General features: G+C 28.6%; 1 protein-coding gene across 1 annotated transcript in view; it reads right to left on the reverse strand.

Moving 5' to 3' along the window:
* Nucleotides 1-3,793: 3,793 nt before the first annotated feature.
* cass (apoptosis inhibitor cassowary) overlaps nt 3,794-25,687 on the reverse strand; it is a 30,887-nt gene continuing 8,993 nt past the window's right edge. Inside the window, exons 3-10 of the mRNA XM_075379186.1 lie at nt 24,153-24,318; nt 22,340-22,500; nt 20,496-20,693; nt 17,006-17,233; nt 13,398-13,558; nt 12,225-12,450; nt 9,858-10,026; nt 3,794-6,010 (exon numbers count right to left, since the gene is read on the reverse strand). Coding sequence (XP_075235301.1) covers nt 5,901-6,010; nt 9,858-10,026; nt 12,225-12,450; nt 13,398-13,558; nt 17,006-17,233; nt 20,496-20,693; nt 22,340-22,500; nt 24,153-24,318 — 1,419 coding nt within the window. The 3' untranslated portion in view covers nt 3,794-5,900. The remainder of the gene's footprint in view (nt 6,011-9,857; nt 10,027-12,224; nt 12,451-13,397; nt 13,559-17,005; nt 17,234-20,495; nt 20,694-22,339; nt 22,501-24,152; nt 24,319-25,687) is intronic.

Here is a 25,687-nt window from a genome sequence, read left to right on the forward strand (position 1 = left end):
ACCACACTTGAATAAAAACTAAAAAATAGATTCTTAAAACTATTACATTTTCTTGATTAAGCTGGTTGCAATACAGAAGAGACTGCAGAAGTCAACATATTCATAATCAAAAATTTCATGCTGCTAAAATTCAGAGTGGATCTTGCCGAAACCTTGATGAGCATTACCATTCAGTAATTCCAATAAACAAGTAACAGAAGAAGGGGGTGTAGAATTCCCTCAACAAAACCTCAGAATTGGCATGTCACTGTTTTATCTGTTGACAAACGCACTGACGGATGTAACCACTGGCCTACTGTTGACTCTCTTTTAAATGCAAGTGCCATTTAAAAAACTACTCTTCCAGGACAGTGTTACATGTGAAAAGTATAACATTTACTAGTATTTATTTAAGAAAAAAACTATTTTAAGATTTTTCACAATGAAAAATAAGTGAATATAATTTAGAAGAAATTAATAATTTGTCAATTTAGTTTAGTTTTTTGTACTTTTTTATCATTATTAATTTTCATTTAGATTTAGAAATTAAAATACAAAGATTTTGAAATTGTTTAGTTGTCTTTTCACCATATATGGACAACATCCACATTTTCCATAACAAATATCACCTCTATACCTAAAAACTATAATAGTTCCAAAAAGTTAAATGTAAGTAATTTGGTAGTGCCTAACCTTTACAACTGTGTAGGGAAATTTTCTGGAAAAATAAACATACCAAAAAAAATTCAGGCATTTCCGAATCAAATAAGTCCGATTAAGAAAAGCAAGCCATTGAAAAAGCAAAGTCCCGAGAAGGTGTTTTAAAAAACACCTTCTCAGGATTTTGATGCTTAAGTTTTTATTTTTCTTAGGTCTAAAAGAGATACAACAAGATGTTGTCCATGAGTGTTGAGTGTGGTGGCTGTTACAGGGACTTATTCAAGAGCATGGATTCCCATGCAGTCATGAGGTGTAGTGCCATCTTGACGAGGTAGTTTAAGTGATAAAGTAAATGTCACACGGGACTCTGTGATGGAGCTGAGTACAAGGTCTGTCCTCCTTTCCCTGGTACACCAGACTGGAGTTCGTAGTTGTAATCAAGTCAGGGGTTTGAACTATAAAGTTAAGTTCACTAAGGGAACTAGGAATAAATTTCATTGTTGCAAACATTTCTTGTGTTGTGTTATTTATTTAATTTTGCCTCAAATACTATGAGACATTTACTTACAATAGTAGCTTAATTAAGTGAATAACTAGGCGCGGGGTTCGTGCTTCTGTGAACTCAGTTACCTAATTCAGAGGCAATGAAGTAGGGCAGTCAAGATGTCCAAAAGAAGCCTACGGCGAAGGCCGAGTCATAAATTCACTGATGCAAATGTCTACAGAGGCATTTACATCAGTGGCTTCCCAACAAGGACTGGTTTGTTACTGAGATGTAAAAAGTTAGAAGGTCAAAGGACAGCCTCTGTTAAAGCCCATCAGGGCTAGTAACATAGGGGGGGGGGGGGGTTGATGGTGACTGGAATCGTCACAAGGCAGTCTTCCCCTACAGGGGTTGGAATGTAGGTCTAAAGGTTTTATTGTAATGATCAACATTTTTTTTAGTATAGAACTAGGCGCTGGGTTCATGCTTCTGCAAACTTGGTTAGCTGGTTCAGAGGGAAATGATGCAAGACAAAGATGTCTGAAAGAAGCCTCTACAGCAAAGGAAAAGGCTGAATTTAAAATCACTAATGTAAATAGCTACCGAAGCATTTACATTGGTGGCATCCCAACTGAGGCCTGGCTGATGACTGATATGTAATCAGTTAAGAGTCAAAAGATAACCTCCATTAGTCCATCAGGGCTATGAACAGTGATGGGGGATGGTGTGGGTGTGTCTTCCCCTGCAGGGGTTGGGATGTAACTTTTGCGTGGTTGTTCAACTTATCCACAACATTTTTGATGGACTGAAACATCCAGTTTTTTTAAATTTAGTTAAATTAAAAGTTTTGTGTAGCATTTCATTAACACTGTAGCATTTCATTAACACTTTTAACCTTTCAGGTTTTTTTTTGCATTTTGACCAAAATAGTCGACAATACACCTTAACTAAACTACAATAACGTAACAATTAAATTAATTGTTGTCATTAAGAAATAAAACTCTGAAAATAAATTATACATAAACACCTATACATTTCAATGACTATAAATTTTCTGAAAAAAAAAAAAGAAGAAATTACTTTACAAGAAAAAACTTTACTGAGTAATTGTTATAAAAAAATCAGCATACCTGAAAAAAAAATCAATAATTATTGAAAAAAATTTAACTACAACTTTATTCAAAATAAAAGATAACTGTGAAACTTTTCACATATATTTTTTATAACTTGTCAAAGTTTAGAAAGTATAAACACAACTGATGCGCTGTAGTTCTACCAGAGGCGTCTGAAGTGTTGTTGGCATGATTAGTAGTACAGTTGAGAGGTTAATCTACCATGACATATCATCTTAAGTAGTAAGAAACCAATCTGTTTCATGTGTTTATGTTGATATCCTTATTACCCTGCCATGCCAGTCCAGGAATCCATTCCCATTCTGTGTCAAGTGTGATTTCTAAACTTTGACAAGTAATAACTTAAAAAAAAAAATATCTTTTTTAAAAATGTTTGGAAAAAACTAGAATGAATATATAAGAAACAAAATCAACAAACTGAAAAGAAAAAGAAACAAAGAATATTTAAAAAGAAAATTATTTTGTATTCTTTTTTTTTTAAATCATTTTATATAACTTTTAAATTACTTTTTTTTTTATTGATACACTTAACTTCAAATATATTTTATTATAAGTAATTAAGATTATTATTAAGAAAACAGGGAGTCATTTTTGGATTTGTTTACTATTAAAAAATTTAATACTAAAGCTGTTGTGTACAACACTGTTCTCAATTAATGAAAAAATAGCTTAACTGATTATTGAACAATAATTTTATGTAGATGGTAAGCAAAATTAAATTTAAGAATATTCTAATGGGTTTCTTCCAATTAAGAAGAAAGAACAAACATAAAGAAAGAAGAATCTAGAAGGAACTAAAAGAGATTCTTTTCTAAGAATAATGGGATCCATTTAACAATTAGTTCTTTGTAGTACAGACAATGTCAACCCCGACCCCCACCACCCCAAAAGCTCCTGTTCGATCAGAAGGATTACCAAACCGGAAAAAGAACTTATAGAAAAACAGTACAGTATGGACAATAAAAATTATTACACTTGTGATAATTAAAAGGACAAGTCAGGTACTGGTTTTGCAGGTCAAGAGGTATAAATACTGACGGAGACCAGTGGACACAGTCAATAGTTTTGTGAGGCCGTGTTCGGTACAGTTGTGATAATAGCAATAATAGTAAGCATGTGGTTCTGAGTGAAGACATCATGAGTATTCTGTTGTGGACAATGGTTGAATACAAGAAATATTCAGTGAGTTATTGGTAAACAGAAGTGAATGTGACGACAGTATTCTTTTCATTCATTAAAAATAGGGTAGTATTGTTTTAAACAGTAAAAGTAATAAAACTTCAGAAATTAATTTGTATGAACTTTAGACTTTTTATTGTTTTTTGTTATGAATTCAATATTAGTTTCTATTAGTCATTATAACATATTTTTAGTAAACTGGATTGTATTTTGGTATTTATAATTTTAATTTATTTAACTCAGTTGTCTTTATTTGAATTACTATTTTTATATATATATCTATTATTATTTCATATAATTTTAGAGTAATAAATTGCATTTATAAGAAATTTTTATGTTTGTTAGTATCAATATCGGTTGAATTGTGAACAAATGACAATATGTTAATGTAAGAAAAGCATAGTACATGTACAAGACAAAAGTAGGAGGTTTACATGATTAGAAAAAAAAATTTATATAAGATGATTAATAAAAATAACTGCTGAAGAGAATGGGAAATTTTAAAAAGATGCAATTAAAAGGGAGAAATTACAAGAAATAATTGATAGCTAGAACTATTAATGATCCAACTTAAGGGAATTAAAAAAATGGGAATAAACATAATTAGTAAATTATTAAGCAAAAATGTAGATAAGAATAGAATAAACAGGAGAACAGGATTCAGATTATTAAACTCATGATACGTCTTTCATTATATGTATGAAAGACAGCAAAAACAAAATGTTATAAAATTTTAAATGAGCAAGAATAAAAAGATTATGTAGTAAACCCTACAGCGATCAGATGGAGAGATGTACTGTACATATTTTCATAATGGATTACACTGAAAGTAATGGCATGCAATCCACTATAAAGACAGGATTAGAAGTAGATATTGGTGACAATGGACCTACATAAAATGTATCAAAAAAAGCAAAGTAAAAAGCAAAACAAAGTATGTAATATAAAAAAATGCTTTTAATAGGCTTATTATGAACACAATATTTATAGAAGCAAACCAACTGTAGCTTTTAAAAACTATTTTATAATTTAATAGCACAGATATTTCAAACACTCTTCATTAGAAACATGTTATATCATCATAAACAGGTTATGACAATGACTATTTTAACAGCTATAATTTTTAACTTTCAGTTCACAATTTATACAGAAATAAATGTTCACCATAAAACAAAATCTATAAAAGCACTTTAATAGTAAAAATGTTGTAAAATCTTCGAATTAATCTACAAAAAATATATCAAACAGATCTTTCAAGAACATAAAAAATCTCTAGAATTTATAAGTTATTGTCATCACAATACCATCAGTATTTGATCAAAATAGAATCTCCTGCATCAAAGATTAGTGATATTTCAAGAATTCTCCGGACTCTTTCTAAAATGTAGCATATAGGATAAATGAAATGTGGTAACTAAACATATATACATAAATTCATACCCAGTTACCTATGTGAAATTAATTAATACATTGTTATAGAGACAAAATGGAAGAAACAATCATGCAAAAATAAGTTTAACAGTATAAAATTTTCTAACAGTAAACACCAAAAGACACCAAGAAGTAATAATTACCCAAATTTGTTTCAAATAAAAAACTTTACTAAAGAAAAATCATCCTAAACATATCTGAATAAAATTGTAGTTTATTAATAATTAAATGCTACAAAAAAAATTAAATTAGTATTAATGTTGCACAATCACAAAAAAGTAAAAATCTAAACACAGTACAGTTGTTCCTTTATCACAGTGTATATGAATAAACAATATATTTATATTGTATAAAGTTATTTAACTTGTCACATCATTTCCATTAAGTTTTTTCATCACATTATTTCATAACACTTTTATTTTTAATCCATTTTTCATCATGTCTTCATTAAGCATTGTAATTTACAACAGACAAAGATGTCTTGTGTCTATCATTAACATGAACTATAACATTATTCAGAACCTTTTTCAAAAATCACTTTTTTGATCTGTAAAGAACAATTTTATAAAAACCTTACAATGACTGTAATACTTGATTATAGATTACAATATAGTAAAAAATTATGCATAAATTATTAACAGAATACATAGTATAGTATGAATAGTTAAGACAAGATAAATATTATAAATAATTAACAGATGGTATTTCGAAGATACAACGTCTTACATCCACTAATAGTCTAAATTATTTCAATTATATTTTACAGTAGTACCAAAAAAGTAAAACAGTTCACGATTACTGTATACTTATCAAATAAATAAAAAGTGCATAATTTTTTTTATTTTAAATATTTTATCTATATCATCTTTAAATTATGTGCATATTAATCTTCCACAGTTTTTCATAGAATTCATATCTGATTAATATTACTTTTTTCAAACTATCTTTATATACATCTAAATATGTATATAACTTAAAAAAAAAAAAAAATCAAGGTAATATTAAAGTCTTTACTGATTTTCTACATATTTCACTCAATAGCTAACTCTTCTCCAACCACGATTTCCTCCTCGGAAGCTACCCCTTGACCATCCTCCACCGCCCATTCTTCCACCTCGTCCTCTACCTCGCATTGCTGGTGGTGCTAAAACATAAACAAAAAACAAAATTATACTAATTTCTATATTTAAAATAAAAAACAAAAATAAACTGTCACCAGTATAAAGGAGTTCAGGAGTAATAGGAGTATATGCGTAAAGCAATCTGTAAACTGGCGACAAACTGAAATAGAATATATTTTTAAAAAATTTTTCACTCTATCACTATTAAGCAAAAAATTTCTAAAAGTATCATTAAAGTGATAGCACAATCCAACTTTATGGTATTCAGTCAGCAATTGTTACACAGGTAAATGTGATTTCAGATAGAGATATTTAATCTCTATCTGAAATAGATAGAGATTTATTATTGGTAGGATATAAAATAATCTATAAAAATAAAATCAGACTTCAACAATTAATAATAGTACTAAAAAATTAAAAATAATTATATTTTTATTTACTAACAAAAGTAAAAGTATTTATAACAAATAGCATTTCTCAAGTTGGGGCCAGCCAACACAAATTAAACATAAAATAACATGAAGATGCAAAGTCTCAGATTGCAGGCATCCATGGCACGAGTGATAGTTTTTTGACCTTTCATCTGAAGGGGCCGGGTTCGAATCCCAGTCAGAGGGGAAAAAAGGCAAAGATTTGATTGTTTAATGATTCCAGCTAAATTTGGAGGCAGTATATTTCATTTTGTATAAAGTATCAAACATCATATGTTTTGGGATATAATGGAACTAATAACTTTGAATGGTGGCAGTCCTTGTTTCTCTATTGTGCGAGCTTTAATTTCATAGTAATAGTGCACTGTAGTTTTGTAAATCTAATTAAACATAAAAAAGAATATCTTTTATAATAGTGTTATATTTTTTTGTTAAAAAGGACTATACAGAAAGTAACTTAAGTTTCGCTGATACTCGCAAATGAAGGTAGTGGGTCTATCTAGGTGGTCACTGCTTGCCTGACTTAGTTCGCATCAAACTGCACTATGTGAAGGAGTCATGTTGATTTTTTACAGTGTTTAAAATGCATGCCACTATAGAAAATCTTGCTAGTTATGAAGTCAGATCAGCTGTTATTAAACTTTTTTTTTGCAATAAACTACACACCCATCGAGATTTATCAGGAACTATATGATGTTTACAGAAAAGATGTAATGAGTAAAGGTCCAATAAGAAGTAGTATCATGTTTATAAATGGCTGCTCAGATATTAATGAAAAACTATGCAGCCAGTTTAGTATCCTGTCTGACAAATTGGTAGTAAAAGTAGGAGAAAAGATTCATGTTAATCACTTTACCATTACAGAGCTTTCATTTCAGTTTCCAAAAATTTCTTGTAGCCTTTTGTGTGAAGCTATAATGAAAAAGTCGGATCACCACAGGTTTTTCGCTCAGTGGGTTCTAAAAAGTGGCAAAAATTTTTTAATGAAGAGATATAAAAACTCATCCATAGATTTGACAATTGTCTCAATTTATTAAGTGACTGACTACACAGAAAAATAGTTTAAGGAGATATTTTTAATTTGCAAATAATAGATTTTTGCAACCACTTTGTTTTTCTTCTTTTTTTTTTAATACAAAATGTAAGTTACTTTCTAGCCCTTATATTATAGTTATATTAGTTTCTTTTTTATTAGCCTAGTGAAAACTGATATTTCAGAAATTTTAAAAATCAGTTTTTTGAATAATGAAACTTTTCCTTTATGAACATTCCATCAGTAAGTAGCAAAAGTGTTTCAAATTCAAGTGATATGAGACCTCACCGAAAAGAAAAACATGTTAGAACTATAGGCCAGAGAACAAAAAAAATGGTTGTGTTTAATTTGTTTTGGAAATTGCTTTTGTTTTCAAGTTTCATTAGCTTTAAAGTTTTAATAAACTTTAAAATAGGAAAAGCAAATCACGTATTAAATTAATTGTATTTACTTTATAAATTATATTCTTTTTATGTGTAAATAAATACCTTCATTATTAAAATGATAAGTTACGTATTGCAATTACTTGTATTAAAGGCAGTTGAGAGGGAACATCTATTTATGAAAGGAAGATAATCACAATGATTACTTTTAGTTTTACGGGTTACTATATCTGACAATAATTTTGTAATAATATCTACCTAGTTTCTTTTTCTCCTTTGTTATATACAGTGAACACAATGCATTACAGGAAACTGTATTATCAGGAACAAACCAAAGAAGAATTCACTAAAACAATCAAGAGACTACTACAAAACCTTAAAAAACCAGCTCCAAAAATACGAAGAATGAAAATAGTAAACTGGCCCATAACAATAAACACAATGCAGATATCCCAGCTAGATATTTTAACAACTCCTAAATTGGGAAGAACTGACAGAATTCCTAAACTTCAATACAAAAATCCCAATAACACCAGCGGGAAAACATCCCAAACCAGATCATGGTCTCAAGGAAATAATGGAGGAAAAGAAAAGTAGTAAGGAAACAGGAAAAGAAACAGACATGGTAATAACATTTGTAGATTTCAAGAAAGCTTATGACTATCCACAGAGAAACCCTACTAAAAATTCTGTGACACCTTGGACTACACATCAAATTAGTAAACATAACAAAACTAACCCTCACAAACATTAAGTCAAAGGTAAAATTCAGAGATGAGGCCTTTGAGATCAAAACAGGACTGTGCCAAGGCATGGGCTCTCACCACTATTATTCAACTGCAGTCTGGAAATGGTAATGATGGATGGCCCAAAAAATACCCCCAAAAGTAAAAATAGGCCAAAAATCAAAACAAACTGTCTTGGTTTTGCTGATGACTTGGCACTGCTAGCAAATGACATCGACACAGCTAAATCATAGATATTAAAATTTCAAAACAATGCAAATAAAATTGGCCTCGCAATTTCATTTGAAAAGACAGAAATCATGGCCCAAAAGCCAACACAATTAAAAGAAGTAAAGATAAACGGTAATAAAATCAAAATAGTAACTCAATTTAAATACCTCTGAGAAATAGTAACAAACAATCTAAATGAAAAAAAACCTCAGTCCAAATAAGAAGTAAACTAGCTAAAGCTCAAAAACTAATCTGGTACACTTACAATAAAAAATGTCTATCAATAAACGAAAAATAAGACAAGGAAAAACAGTTACAAAAACCAGAAGCCACTGATGTAGCACACACACTTCCACCTGAACAAACAATCAAAGACAGACAGGCTCCAGAAAATCACAAGAACATGCATTAATAAAATACCAGAAAGATAAGCAGTGATGGATTGTGCCCAATGAAGTCATATACACAGAGTAAAAACCCATCACCGATACGATGCATAAGAGACTAGGATTCTTTAGATATACCACGAGGATTTAAGATTCAAGACTTCTGAAACAGCTAGAACAGTACAATTTTGACTTGAAATACACCAAGACAGAATGCAGATGGATCAAATAAAGGAAGGATATGAAGGAAATTGACCTTACACTAGTAGAGACCATTAATAAGATAAAAATTAAACAAGAAAACAAAGAACAAAACCACTTATTTCACTAACAAGAAAAAACTCACATCAACATTTTCAAAATTAGAAAGAGCACAAAGATCAAAACATATGAAAAAGTACTGGGAGGACTGCAAGGCCCAAATAGTCCCATCAAAAAGACTTTGATATGGACTGATTGAAATGACCCTATGTAGTCATAAAATATAACAATAAAATGAAAAAAAAGAAAAAGTTATTCAGTATACCCAGATAATCCCTAATTTCTGTAACTGTAAAAAAATAATCTAAAATACAAAAAAAAAAAAATAAATAAAATGAGAAAAATTGACACATTAAATCTAATTTTAGAGAATAAACTTTAAAATAAATAATATGCATAATAATAAGAAAATTAACTAACTATAACTTGAAACTTTATTGCTATATTTCCCACTAGGTGGTGTATACAACTCCCGAGTGCTTCCCTTGCTCTCTGATCTACTTTGTTTTTGACTTGAAGCAGAATCGCTGAAAGTAATAGGTGTATGACGTTTCTGACCAGCGACACCTTCTCTGTTTGAATCTTTAGTCTGCAAAAGAAAAACAACGTTTTAATATAAAAAAGCAATACAGAGATTATTATTACACATTCTACATTCACATAGTAATATGTTTAGACGCCAGGTAAATCAGTAAACTGCATTATTTACAACCTGATGGCTTTGTAACAACTTTTAATACCTCAGGGAGCAATGACCTGGAAATTGCAGCTGTATGACATTTAATAATAGGTTTAAAAGTTTGTATGTTTAAAGAAGCAAAAAAAAGGCAATGATCGAAACCATATATATTTATTAAATTGGTTACTAGACAGCATTAAACAACATCTAATGAAATTTCGTATTATATCATGCTGTAAAAAAGTTCAACAGCTTATAAATGTGACAGCCATGTCATTTAAAAGAAAAATGAAACTTTATGGATTGAAAAAAAAACCAAAATATTATACATTATAACGACATGTAAACTATAACAAATTTATCCAGAAAACTATCTATTGTTAATAATTTCATTATAAAGGGGTTTTGAATTGATATTCTTTTAAAAAGTATTTATTTTTTTTACATTAAAAAAGATTCTTTGCAGTTTTCAAGCCCAGCTAATCAAAATAACAAAGAACGAATAAAAAAAATGCTTTATTACTACATACAACAGTAACAACTTTTATTAAATACCCACTGCCCCTGAAACTTGTAATTAAAAAAAATTCCACATTTAAATAAATTTTACACAATTATTTTATGGATGTTCTACAGCTTGGAAACTGACATACAAAAATACAGAGCAAAAAATGCATTTCTTGCAGTTTAAATGAGTTTTAATAAAACAATATAACAGAACAGTGTAATTATTTTATTTATTCCTATCGCATAAGTTGCAATCTGTTCAACTAGTGAACAATTATAAGATGTCCCTATGAGATGAGGATCATAATATGTGACATGTAAATAAGTAGTCTTGTAGACTCAGGCCAACTATTCCCGAGATGTGTCGTTAACTGAACCCATCTACCAAAGTACACCAGTATTCACTGTCTAGTAATCAAATTTTTATGAAAGCAACTAACTTTTACTAGGATTTGAACCTCAAAACCTTCGACTTCAAAAATAAGCTATTATAACAAGTAATTTTGCAACGAGTTTACCACTAGGCACCCCAGTAGGCTAACAGCATAATTATGAATGAAATTTTAATATAAATATACATATATGTAAATAAATATGAAAAAAGTAAACCAGTATACAAGAAAAATAAAATAATGTGAGTACAATTAAATTCAAAAAAGAAAATCTTTTTCAGTATATGTTTAGTTTTCATGAATACTTTGGGTTTTATAGACATCTCTAACAAAGTCTAAAAAAGAACTATTAAATGGAATTAAACACAGATATTTATTCATCTATGCCTCTTAATTTGTCTTTCATTAATTATTTAAAATTTTAATTAACATATCTTGGAAGGTATTCCTCCTTTTGGGTAAGTTGGATTCACAGCTAACCTGCCAACTTACCTTCATATTGAAACGTTCAAGATACTGTATAACAGCTATACAAGATACATTAAAAAAAACCTTTTAATAATAATCAGCAGTAACAATGTCTATCTTAATTTCATGTATAGCTAATTTAATCTTTACTCACTTCACTCTCTTAGTATTATGATTATGAACATCCTCCTCAATTTACTACAAAATTGATCCCAAATATAAATGTAAAATGTACAATACTCCTTAGATGGTAAACAGTTATAGGTAAGTAAAATGCTCTCTGCCCTCTTATCAGAATAACTCTTATTGTTTTCTTCAGAAGATACAAACTATCTCTGAAGAAAGTGGTATGAAAGATTTTAGCTTTCAAAAAACAAATTGAACACCAGATAATTTTCCTAATTTAGGATTTCAAGATACAGTCAAAATTCAAAAGGAAATCTAATAACATCATCATACTTAATTTTAACTAGTCATTGTTAAAAAGAAGTAATTTCCAAAGTTTATTTTTCATTCAATAGTAAACAATTGACCTCACACTATTGTTTTGATAGATTAGATGTATAATGAGGAGACTTGAATCTTCATCAAAGTCATTCAACCTTATAATCAAACTTACACCTGCTGCACACAGCAAAAAACAGATAAGAGTATATAAAATAGAATCACATACATATGATGCTTCCACAAATTAAATAATACATTAAAAAATATTATATATATATATATAAATAAGCTTACCAGTGCAGATAAACTTGTAGGTTTCCATGAAAGGCTTATAGTAGACTTAAAGCTTGGCGGAGAATGAAACAAATCTTTAATGAGTGTATTAATATTTGATGTAGTCTTTAAGGCAACAACCTTTATTTTATTCTCTTCTGTCTTTAATTCATCACCAGTCTTACCTTGAAGTGCTTCTCTCAACTTTTTAATATATCCTTGAATTCCTCTAGCAAAATACTGGAGCCTAAAAAAAAAAATTTTACTTTTCAAAATCAAAATGAAAAAGTGTAAACTTTGCAATCAACTTAAGTTATCTATTTTTATACAAAAATCTCACTTATAAAATTTTTTCAATGAAAAAGAAAAGAATCTACAATGCAATGATGGAAGATTCAAAATGTCATGATTAACACAATAATTTTAATTTTGGCATAGATCTCAGGTACAGTACACTAAGCACTTGAAGTTCTCAATACAGACTGAAATGTAACGCAAAATTGCTTATAACTTGCAAATGAAAAAAGATACAAAAGAGATTTTAAACCAAATATGAAAAAGAAAAGAATCTTATTTGCTACAAAAATTTATAATTTTTTTCTAAATAGTCACCGTTTAGAGCCACATTTTTTCCCATCAGAGAAAAAATGTTTTCTCATTCCGTTAATAAAAAATACTAGCGAACTTTCTTTGATGAACACCCTTAATATACTTCTTTAATTGCAGAAAGAAGTAAAAATTGTTGGCTACAAAATCAGGCGAGTACGATGGTGTGGAATAGGGTCAATATTAACTTCACAAGAACCTCAGTCATTGAACACAATGTGACCAAGCATTAACAATACATGTATGGGTATTTTTGCAGAATTATTGGCTCTGTGGATTGTTGAACACTATACACATCTTGTAAGGTATTTTACTGTTTCTATATATCACGCAGAATAAACTAACGACCTGGCTTCCAGGTAGTCAGTTGCATACACATTTGGAATCCCAGAACAATATCAACAGAATTTTTTTTTTGAAAAGGGTTGTCATGAACTTTTTTTTATTGTTATGAGTCATAATGCTGGTGAGAGACCCTTATAAAATGTATAATAGACATATCCCAATAACATATTTTTAATAAGTTTTATTTCATTTTATTATACTGTAATTAACTTAAAAATCTGTTAATTATAATATTTCACTTACCTTAATCTAAAGTCTTTAAGTTTATCAGGATCTTTAACTAGAAATTCTGGACAAAACCTAGCCAGTCTGTGTAATGAATAGATTAAACATTCAACATATGAGAATTCAAGCCGAGGTTCAGGGGTATCATCATCTCCTGAAGGTGGTAATGGCATGTAATTCTGTACAGAACACAATCACACAAAAATAAAATAAATGCATTAAGAATAGGGGGGGGGGGAACCATCCAAAAATTAACAGTAATGCAACACAAATAAACATAAGTTTTGAAGCGAGATAAGGTAAATATTACTAAGTTCTTAAGAAGATATAGGACCTAACCATTAATCCAATAACCTTATTTAACGCTACTGTTAATTAATCTATTTTAAAATTTCGTGTCTTTTTTTTATCAAATTAATACTTATATATAGTTCTATGACAGATATTAAAAATGTAAAAGCCTCTTACTATGACAGAATCGTACAAAACATTCCCATCTGTTGGGCTGCATGCCTAATGGAAAGCCACAAATGAATTCGTACATGATGTTATTAAACTGTATACTGCTTATCTACATTATATAAAAAAACGTTAAAAAATAAAAATATACATTAATTTTATTAAGGATATTATGATTTTTTATACATTTAGGTCATGTCATTGATTAAATATATATATTTTGTACTCTATAAAAGGTTATGATTACAAAAACTTATTGCAATATACTTTAATTATGCAAATTGATCAAATATGAATTTTTCCTTAATCAACAACCACGTTAATTATGATATCCTAATCCAGAGTTCACATTTCTAATTTTAAACGGACATTGTCTGTCTTCCAAATAATTTTATTACAACCTTCAGTGAAAAGAAGATCAGCTACCTTGTTACGGTTTTATACACCTATGTTGGATTAAGCCAGGATATAATAGTCAAAAAAGCCAATAAATCAAGCGATTAAATTTTAGATCCTTCACTGTTTTAACTACTTTGTATAACAGTTGAGCTGGTAAAAAATTAATAACTTAGTGCAGTAACTTTGTGTGAACTGTAACAATGTAAATACACAATTATAAAGCATTAAGTTTCAATATTCTTTCAAAATGCCATATCTATTTTATTACATGCAGCAGTTATGAGATTGACTTCTTTTAGGAATGATGAAAAAATGATAAAATTTGTTAAGTCAAGTACAAGGGAGGAAAATGTTAGTGTAACAACATAATAAGTATTTATAATAAACAAACAAACAAGAAGCATACAGAGAAATAGAACAGAAGAAATAGTAACGCTGAAATATTATTCGGAATATATGAAACTTATAACTAAATGAGTTACACAATAAAAAACGTTGCATTAAAAAAATTGCACAAAAAAATTCAAACTGTGTTAAATTGTTCAAAACAATGAATAAATTTTTACATTGTTCGAAGAAAAATAAAAGACTCCATTTTTCTTAAAAGTATATTAAGTTCTAAAAAGTATGTAATACTTTTAGTTCTAAAAGTATGTAACTGCCACTTAATTTAAATATCTGGTAAATTCATCCTAATTATTCTACATAATTTAAACAATCTTTTCTAATTTTATTGTAGTTTTAGATAATTGAAGAAAGGGGCTAAGATATTATATATAAATATTTTTAAACACCAACCAAAATTGAAATAATATATAAAACAAGAAAGCTTTTAAGGATAAAGATAAAAAGTGATATTATATATTAACATTTATGGAGTAAGGACTAACATACACATATCAATAAATATTAATTTATTTAAATTAAACTTTTTGTAGTTCAAATCTGCTCTGCACTTAAATTTTAGCTAATCATATAATATAATACTTTTTCAGCCACTCTACAAAGTACAGAATTAAAGAAATTTCTTATCTTTACTTTTTTTGTTCATTATAGCGCTTTCAGGAATAAGCCTATCTTCTGTAATTTTTACTTCAGAATTTTTCTCTTTTTTTACATTCACACATTAAAATAATATATAATACATTAAAATCTATAGAACAAATACTTGCTCAGTGAATTTTTTTTTTTTTTTTCATTTAAAATGTTAATATTTCATTTTTTTTAAACATGTTATCTGTATATAAATACAATACTGTACTAATTTATTTGATTTATTAAAATTATTATCAATGTATCACCAACTTAAATGAAAACTTAAAGGAAAAAAACAGGATTTTTTTATTAAGCACTCGACAACTTTTCGAATAAGTTAGTCTTTCCCACACAATGGCAGCAATGTCTAAAATGTATTTCAGTATATTCAGAAATATTAATTAGAAACATAGTTTAACAATAATTAGAAGTAGTGACAATTTATTTTGTTTGAAAATGATGGAACAAAAGATTTGCATTAATTTTTGTGCTAAAAAAAAGTGCAGTGAAGCAGAGACGATATAAGTTTTTTTGTGAGGATGTTAAAATTAACATCGAGAGTTGATAAAGGCTACGAATGATTTCAAACTGCTGTGAAGACTATGAAGATGACAAACATGTTGGAACCCCAAACACATCAACAACCACTGAAAATATCAATGTAATAAAGGTCATTGTTTTCAATAATTATCAAATCACTATAAGAGTAGCTTGCTAAAGAGGTGGGAATCCCTAATGTCAACAATCTTGACTGACATTTTCGGTATGAGGTAAGTAGAAACAAAATTTGTTTCAATTTCCAACAAAAGCAATGTTGCAGAACAATTGTTGGCTGATATCACTGATGACTGAGAATTAAACATGTCATAAAAGGTTTGAGAAAGGTACAATTCTCCTTATAGTGTTTTCATTACTTATCAGTTTTACACTGTTTACATGAGGCAATCTGAAGAGAAAAAAAAACCACAAATGCAAGTTCAACAAACATTCTTGGATTTTGCACCATGATACTACTAAAGCTCACACTTCCCTACTATTTCATGATTATTTAACCAAAAATAACTGATGCCATAGCCTACATATTTTCTACATATAGTATCGTTTGACTTTTTCTTGTTATAACTGATAACGAAATCATTAACAAAGGATAATGATTTGCAATAGGTAAAATAAAGAAAAGGTTATACCAAAAAAATGCTTTCTGTACATGTTTTGATTCGAAGAAATGGTGGCATAAGTGTTGCATCTCTGGGGAACTACTTTGAAGGGGACAGTATCATCAATATAGAAGAATAAGTAAACTCTTTCTGATAAAAATTAAAATTCTTGTTTTTTTACAATCACATCGTGTGTGAGTGAGTGAGTGTGAGTGTGTGCATGCACATGCGTGTGAGAGAAACACACATAAGAAGTTTTTTGAAGACTTTCATTTAAAAGACTTTGTAAATTGATAGAAAAAATGCTTTAGTTTGTTAAATCTAATATGACATAAACGTACTGTTTTACAACATTATAACAGCACAAATTCAGGTGTTTAAGCTTGACACATTAGTTATTCCTTATAAAATAAATTAATACGGTAGGCGATGTAAACAATAGCAATAACACCTCAAACATATCTAGGAACAAGAAGAAAACAAACATAAATTCAAAAAAAAAATTTAATTTCACTCAAATGCAAATTAATTAGTTGATAGTTGACGTGTAAAAAGAAAAGAAAATATGATACTCACATTAAGACATTTATATACCGATTCTGTTAGAGATTCTGGGCTTGAAGTTGATGAGTTTAATGATGACGGATTGTTCGTTTCTGAATAGCAATGTGCACAAAGTTCAGCAAATAATTTTAGCACATCCAACTGTGGATCAGACCCTTCTTCAGATGATGTTATCTTAGATAATACTGGCAGTACTTGTTGGCACATATAAGTTACAAATTTAACAGAATCAATATGAGCCTGCAAACAAAATTACAAAGAAATATGTATATTATAACATATATATTTCATAATTATAAAATGTACAGTATAATATTTGCAAAATGATCATATCATATACACATATGAAGCTCAGCTGATAAATTTTGCACACTAGCATGCTACACTGAGACGAAAGGTACAATCGAGTTGGGCATGACAGCACATGATAGCTAAAATCCCCCTCTACAAACCTGCAATAATGCATTGAAATCCATTTTCGACTGATTTTCAGTAGCACTTAAAATAGAGTCGAGTACGGCAAACACGGTGCAGTGATTGAATTTTTAAGTTTAAAAGCGGCTTACGGTAGTGAAATTTTTTTTTTTTTTTTGGCGAAAAACATTTTTATGTTATCATCGCCCAGAAACAAAAATATGAAATGTAATAAAATCTAATAAGACAACAACAATATTAAAACAAAATAAAAATATTAATTTAAATAGTAAAAACATAAAAGTACAAATTTAAAAACAAAATTAAAACAAACTAAAATAATAAAAACCTTAAACTAAAATGTTAAGAACACTATTAAAAAGTATGTAAAACATTAATACTTCAGAGAAATAAAAAATACCCAGTCCAAAACTTCTTTACATTGCCCAGAATTTGACGAAAATCCCTGGGCAATTTAAATTTATGACGCAAGGCCTTATAACATATACAATCCACAAGGATGTGGTGCACAGTGAAGTGGCACTTGCATCGTATGCATATTGGTGCATTTTCTGCTGACATCAGATACCCGTGAGTAGTTCTCTCTTATGTACTATCCATAATCGGCAGAGGACCACTTCCTCTCGGCAAATTTTCCGGTGAGAGGAATCCCATGGCCAACAGTATCTTGGATATAGCAAAGTTTGTTGTCAACTACGGCAATCCAATCGTCTTGCTACCTTGCATGACACAGGTGTGAAACTATTGACAGGTGTACTGTGCATAGATGAGTATAAAAATTTCACAAATATAAAGCTGGTAAAATGACAATCGAGGACACACCTCACAGCGGACGACCAATTTCTGTTATTGATGAGAAACATCAAAAGGAGGGTGACAATCTGCTTTAAAGTGACTGGCAAATCACCCAGCAAAGCATCGCTATTCAGTTAGGCATATCTAAAGAATGAATAGGCCATATTATAGAGCAATTGGGTTACCGTAAAATCTGTGCATGATGGGTATGGCGTAAACTCTCCGATGACTCTCCGCAAGCTGAAGTTTGAATAAATTCTGCATCCACCAAACTTGCCGGATTTGGCTCTGAGCAACTTCCACTTCTTCCCTCATCTCAAGAGGAATCTAAAAGGTAATCATTACACCACCAATGATGAGGTGAAGGAGGCTGTGGCCACTTGGATCCTAGAAAGACTATCAGCATTTTTCAGTGACAGAATGCAGAAAAACTTGTTACACATTGGGAAAAGTGTATCAGTGTAAATGGGGATTAAATTGAAAAATAAATACTGCCATTTTGTTGCTAAGGTACTGTAATTGGTCCTTTTATTCATGTTTAATTTCATTCCAATATCTCTTCATTCCCACGCTACACATATATGTGCAAAATTTATCAGCCAAGTCTCATATAACTATATGTTTTATTCACATTTTTTGTTTATAAAATTACAATGTTTAAAAATAACATCAATACATTTATTGTATTGATCATACATTATTGTATTGATTAATTTAGAAATCCAGAAATGAAAATAAGTTAAAGGAAAATAATTTATATAAAATTGATTTAGATTATTTTTAAAGGGACTGCTGTTTTCTTTTCCTTTAATAAGCTTTTTTTTTCATATAAAAACTGGCCTTTTGTAATTTATATAAAACGATTTTAAAAATTTTTACCTAAAGAACTATGAGTGAACTTTGTCTTTATTTGATAACTTTTATTATTATTATAATTTTTGAGTTTTCTGAACTTAATTCTATTCTATGTTTTAAAATGACTTATTACCAATGTAATTGTTACTATTTGCAATCTGTTTTGGTCCAATAACCACTGTAAGTTATAAACAAAAATAAATAGTAAATTAAAATTAATAAGACAAACTAGTCAAGACTGGGATATTACCCAGATCATCAGGGAATGTCACACAGAGTCCCATTAAGTTCAGAATAAGCGGAAAGTGTAAAATAGAGAAATGGTGTAAAACCATTTTAAAAAAACTAGGCCAACAAAAGTCGCTATATCAGCCACACATTGCTTTGAAAGGCAGTAACAGCATTAAACAATCCATTGTAGATACAACTTATACTTCTATGTAAAGTCATACTTTCCATGTAAGTTTCCATGTAACTGAGGTCTACAATCTGTAATTTTTATTTAAATGTTAAGTAACTTAACAGAAAGTTAAGTACTTATTTCAAAACTGGTACTAAGACTGTATAACTGAAACTGTACGGTACTAAAACTGGTATAGAGAATTTATATATAAATTATGTGAACAGTCTGTAGGAACTGCTAATCATTTGTTTTAAAATATGCAGTTTCAACACAAAAGAAAATTTGTTTTTTGCTGCCCTCTTCCTTTTAACTGTAGGATTTGAGTTACAGAATGTATCTATTCTTCACATATACAGAGCTAAGCTCATACACTTTGAAGAATATAAAATGCAAAAAAGCCTTTACATGGTGATGTTTCTGAATAGAGATCTACTAGTTTACTCAAATTAATTGCTTACTTAGAAACTCTACCATATAGCATAGAATTCTCTTAATTTTAGAATTTCATAAATTTTCTTTCAGCAAATAAGCAGGAAAAATTATTTCTCTTTTGATAAAAACTTTTTTCTCATTAACGAGAAACTTCCTATAGTATGATGTCAAAGTATCTATAAGTATTAATAAGTCAATATTAGATAATGATCAAATATAAGATAAATGATTAGATAATGATGAAATAATCAGTCTAACTACAACTACGTATATGTAAGATATATAACAATAATATACTGTATGATTAAAAAATTATAATATTGATTAAAAGCAATAAAAATGATGGATACATAGACAACTTATTGACAATGGTCTTTTCAATTAAAAAGTATTCCCAATCCACAATTTTGAAACTGAATATGTTCTTAATCCATGCTTCCTGTGACAAAGGCCATAATATTTTTAAGTATAACAACATATATGAAAAATTAAAAGCTCAATTCTTATTATGGAAGTTTAATTACTTGTTTAAAATAAAACTGTTTTTTTATAATGAAAATTTAACTAAAATAAAAACCTTACCGAGAAATATGGTAAAGCGTGTCTCACACTGTGTATCAGTCTATCAACATGATCTTCATCTGTGGGAATAAATTCACTTTCAAGTTCAGCCTGTTCGGCAACAATTTCAACAATTTCTTTTTGTCCAGCTGTAGATTGTCCTAATCTTGTCCATGCTAATAAATCCATTAATATATGAAACTCATCTGCTGTAACATCCTAAAAACAAAATAAAATAAAAGCATTAACAAAAAAGATTTTAAGATCAAACTGGCTCATAACATGTTACAAACCCAATTAATGTCTAATAGTTGATCTTATCTGGTCTCAGGAAAGCCAGAGTGAGTCTTTATACTCATTCAAATTAAGTTCTTACAAACAGCAAGAAAAAGAAAAGGATATTCAGAAAAAATGAATTCAACATTAGCTTAAATACTTCAAAAAATTAAATAACAACAAACAGAAATAGAGTTTAAAGCGAAGTCAGTGACAATAACAATAAAAGAATGGAGCCACAAACTGCAGTTGATGATAGATGATATAATATGAATAAATGGGGCTGAATATGAAGATACAATCTAATAGCTATGAAATTAAACAATTTCATCAGATCACTGTATTCAAAATTCTCTTGCTGAATATGATGGTAAGTGTATTAGATAATTTAGTAAACTAATTTAATTACTTATATTTCTGAATATTCATGTTATTTTAAATTATAATTTTTTTTAATAATATAATTTTTAGACATCTTCTAAGAAACTGGTTAAACCATAGTAAAATAACTTTTTTTACAATTTTATACATAAATATGTATAAAATATTTATACATTAATATGTATTATATTCATTTATAAATTTTCTATTCCTTAAAGTGGACTTTTTTCTTCCAATTTTGACTGATTGAAGGACAAATGATGTAATTTTGAATTCATTTCTCTTTCTTTTGGGAATTCTCTTTACTGGTCATCTAATAGTTCTTCATTCTTTCACTTTGTTTTTGCTTTCTCTCTTCAGACTCAATTCTATTTTTCTCATACTTTAATTTTTTTAATTTATCTAAACCATTCATTTGTATTATTACTGTCAGATATCTACATTTATTAACTTAATTGATTTTTCCATGTTTCACATTTAGTGCAAAATCTTTTGATGCAAATTGAATTCAGTTTGACAGGAAATTAATTGTTTTTTTGAGAGAAATTTTTAGCCCTACTTTCTCTGAGATTTTAATGAATCTATTGTTTTCTTCATTTTTTTAATTCTCTCCCTTTTTACAACACTTAAGTTAAAAGATATTCATGCCAACCCCTTTTAACAGTCCTTTGACCGTTAGGAATAAGTCTGCTTTTTTGTTATTTTAAGTTTGTTACCAATCAATATTTCCCTTTTGTACTTAATTAGTTATTTCTTCTTTGGTTTAAATAACGATACAATTATTATTATTATTACTACAATGCAAATAAAAACCTGCAAAACAGAAATTTTTTAATGAGCCAGTCATTTCCACTTCAGAAAAAAAAAAGGATTTACTTACCGTAATATTTTTAAAATTAAATATGTTAATTAAATTCTAACATCTTAAAATCTAGATCCTTCAGAGAGTTTTATTATATCATAACAAAATCTTTCATAATATTTAATGGAAAAAGAGATAACAAAGACTGAAGCATTATATGCATAGGAAACAAAGAATCCACTTTAACTGTATATAAGTAGATCTAGCAAAATATATGCTAATTATACTCTAGGAAATATAAGAACTATTCAATAATTCTTTTTTATATATGTATATAGCAAAAGTACTAAATTTCATAGAATTATAGCACATAATAGTAAAATAAATATACTAATATTAAACAAACCTGTAAAACTTTCTTGGACTCTGATATTAAATAGTCTTCAGCACCTTTATTTATAACATCATGTCCCAATGCTTTCAATTTTACACTTAAAAATTTCAAACATCTTTCTCTTACTGCATCTTCACCATTAAGAATTTGAGAAAATAAGCCTCCTAATGAACCTATACAAAAAAAAGTATTAACATTGTGAAATTATTTATAAAATAAATTGAAACTCAATAAAAATATTAATAATACAAACTTTAAAAATGCATTAAGTTTACAATTCTTTTTTAAATTTTGTTTCTGCTAAGTTGTTATACCTAAATAAAGATCATCTTTCTTTTTCTGCTTAGCTTCCAGAACCACAAAGGTATTACCTTCAGAGGACAGTATTTATTTATGTAGATGAAGTGTAGTCTATCACAATCTCAGATCAACCATTCGTTCAAGAGATGTGTGGTAAATTAAAACTCAACCACCAAAGAACACCAGTATCCACAATCTAGTATTCAAATCCGTATCAAAATAACTGCCTTACCATGATTTGAACCTTAGAACTCTCGACACTTTAAGCAAGACCTAAATGTGTTGCCAGTTGCAAAATGATAGAATTGTAATAATATTTCTTTTTAATTTTTAAATTGTTACTTGGGCCAGTTTATATTTTTTCTACTTTAGAATGTCAGCAGCCAATCTTTTGGAGTTTATTAAGTCAATATTTGACAACATACTACTCATTACAATAAGAAATTGGGATCAAATCATATTTATAAAAAAAAAATTGTTCTAAAATTTGCAGTATGTTTGATGGGGTTACTCATTTCTTTAACATACTATAGTAGCCTCCATTTAACAGGTTTGCTGTACGGTATTGTATATTGTTTTATTATAATAATAATATTAAAGTAAAATTAGCCTTTTTTATTTATTAACAATAACTTTCACGAATGTATCATTAGTGACAAATCCTTCAACTGATGATTTGTATTAGCAGTTTAAACAACAGATATTCAGAAGAAATGGAAAAAAAATCTGTTAATAAATATGAGTTGCGACTAATTCTCTTCTAATTTCTAAGTTCTCAACTAATTTTCTTCAACTTTTGCATGAAAATTGGAATACTAAAATTATATCAGATCACATATTAGGTTGGAGAATATGTTTCACAATACTTTAAGAACACAAATAAAACAAGGCTTTTTTTTATTTTTCAAATGAATTTTAGTAAATGAAAAATGTACAATTTTAATCCTTTTGAAATTTTTGAGGTGAAATCATAATCCTGTCACTCTAAAATTTATGTTTTCTGAATGAAAACTATTGTGATAAGTGATTTTCATAAGCCCCGACAGATGCACACAGTAGCCAAAAGCACACAATCTGCAGATGTTAGTACGCAATTTAAAAAGTTGTTTTTTTTTTCATGAACCTTGTAATTCAAATCTATTACAAGAAACTATTGAGAAGAAAAATTATATTAAAAAAAGATGTTTCAGAAACCAGTCTTCTTTATTCATAACCAAACCAACTTATTTTCTCTTTTAATAGATACATTCATACAATAAGATTGACTGTAATGCTTGATTTAGTTTTAAAGAGTTATTAAATCTAATAACTAACTTTTTTAAAGTATCAATCATTCATTTTAGATACAAAGTAGAAAAAATACTTATCTATAGGTTCACATAAATTTTTCCTTATGAAAACATGCATGATACATAAGTTAAAGAAAAGTTTCATATAAGTCAATTCACATTTAATTGTAAAATATGTTATGGTTAAATTTATTATGATATATTTCTAAACTCAACTGTTCTAAATTGACACTTACCTTTAGCATCAATTTTAAAAAGTGTCATCAATGAATTCTGAACAACTGATAATTCAGATTGATCTTCAGCTTGTAATAACTGTGCTAGAATATCGGCAATTTTTTGTGTATGTTCCTTATTGTCTTTACATAAATTAGGTAAATCTTTGATCGCCTGTTTTCTTATCTAAAAAGAAATGATATGAGCCAAATAAAATACAACAAAAAAATTTACCATAAACTGTAAATTTTGGCATATAAGTTGAACTCCAAAATAAAAATAAGCAGGGGGGCAGAAGTTTAATTATATAACAGGCTAAAATTTAATGTTCTGATTTTCTAAATTGAATAATGTAGTTTAATAACATAAAAATAAAAGACTATCGCGTTATTGCCCGCTTTTCCTCTAGTGGTGGACCTCTTGATGAAAAATAGATATTTAGTATCTACTTGCTCAGGACATGCTTAAAAAAAAAGAATCACAACATCAAATTCACTCTTCTGGCAAACTGTTTTTAATTTACAGCTCAGTAACATTTTAGAAAAAAAATTCAAGCAATGAAAATTAAACTATAATGTATTTACAACTACCATACACATATTTTAGAGCTTTAAACAAGGGTTTTCTCACCCCCATCTGGAAGTAAGAAAACCCTTGTTTATAATTTTAAGAAATCATAATCATAAAGATTTCAAAGTCAAGAATTATAAGTAATAAAATTTGAAACAAATCTTCTTATGATTTATTGCTTAATCACTGCTATGGATCAATTTTTAATATTGAAAAGAGATCATATCATATTAAACCATATCATATATAAAATCTGCAAAATTATTAAGTATTAGGAAAAGGAAATGGGGAGCAGGTAACAGCGGCAGCTTAGCTCATGATTAACTACTCTGTAAATCATCAATATAAATTATGAATAAATCTATAGCAATATCAAGGTATAAGTGCAGATTATTTACACTGAAGCCTAGTACAATGACTTTGAATATCAAACTAATTTGATTTTACATTCCCTGCATTACCTAACACAACTATGTAACTGGTCATTGATGATAAGATGTTTTCCTCTACACTTTTCAAAGAAATCTTTCTTCAACTAGAACAGGACTGACATGCAAATTAATGTAACACGTTCATTCAACTTTGGTTTCAGCAAATCAAAAATATGTAGGAAAATTTTTCTGGAAACATACTCAAGAATTTGTTGGGTAGACTCTGACTTCTATGAATTGACCCAATTTTTACAATATCCTGTTAATTGGATGGGCGGAAACTTGCGTTTACTAAAGGACTTGTTAACTACCATATTTTGCTGACATCATCTCATATTACTATCATAACCATATCATAATTAAATTTAAGTTAAAATATTACCAATATTCTTGGTCCCTATGAAACAGAACAACTGAAACAGCATAGATCATTATCTACTTACCTTTAGTTCGAAAAAAAACTGAGCTTGGATGGGCATATCGATCAGCATTTTCAGAAGCTTAATAGGATGTGTTTTTAATGAGCAAGTTTTTTAACTAATATTTGAAGCATG

This window comes from Lycorma delicatula, chromosome 11, assembly GCF_047948215.1.
Source record: "Lycorma delicatula isolate Av1 chromosome 11, ASM4794821v1, whole genome shotgun sequence".
Classification (NCBI taxonomy): Eukaryota; Metazoa; Arthropoda; class Insecta; order Hemiptera; family Fulgoridae; genus Lycorma; species Lycorma delicatula.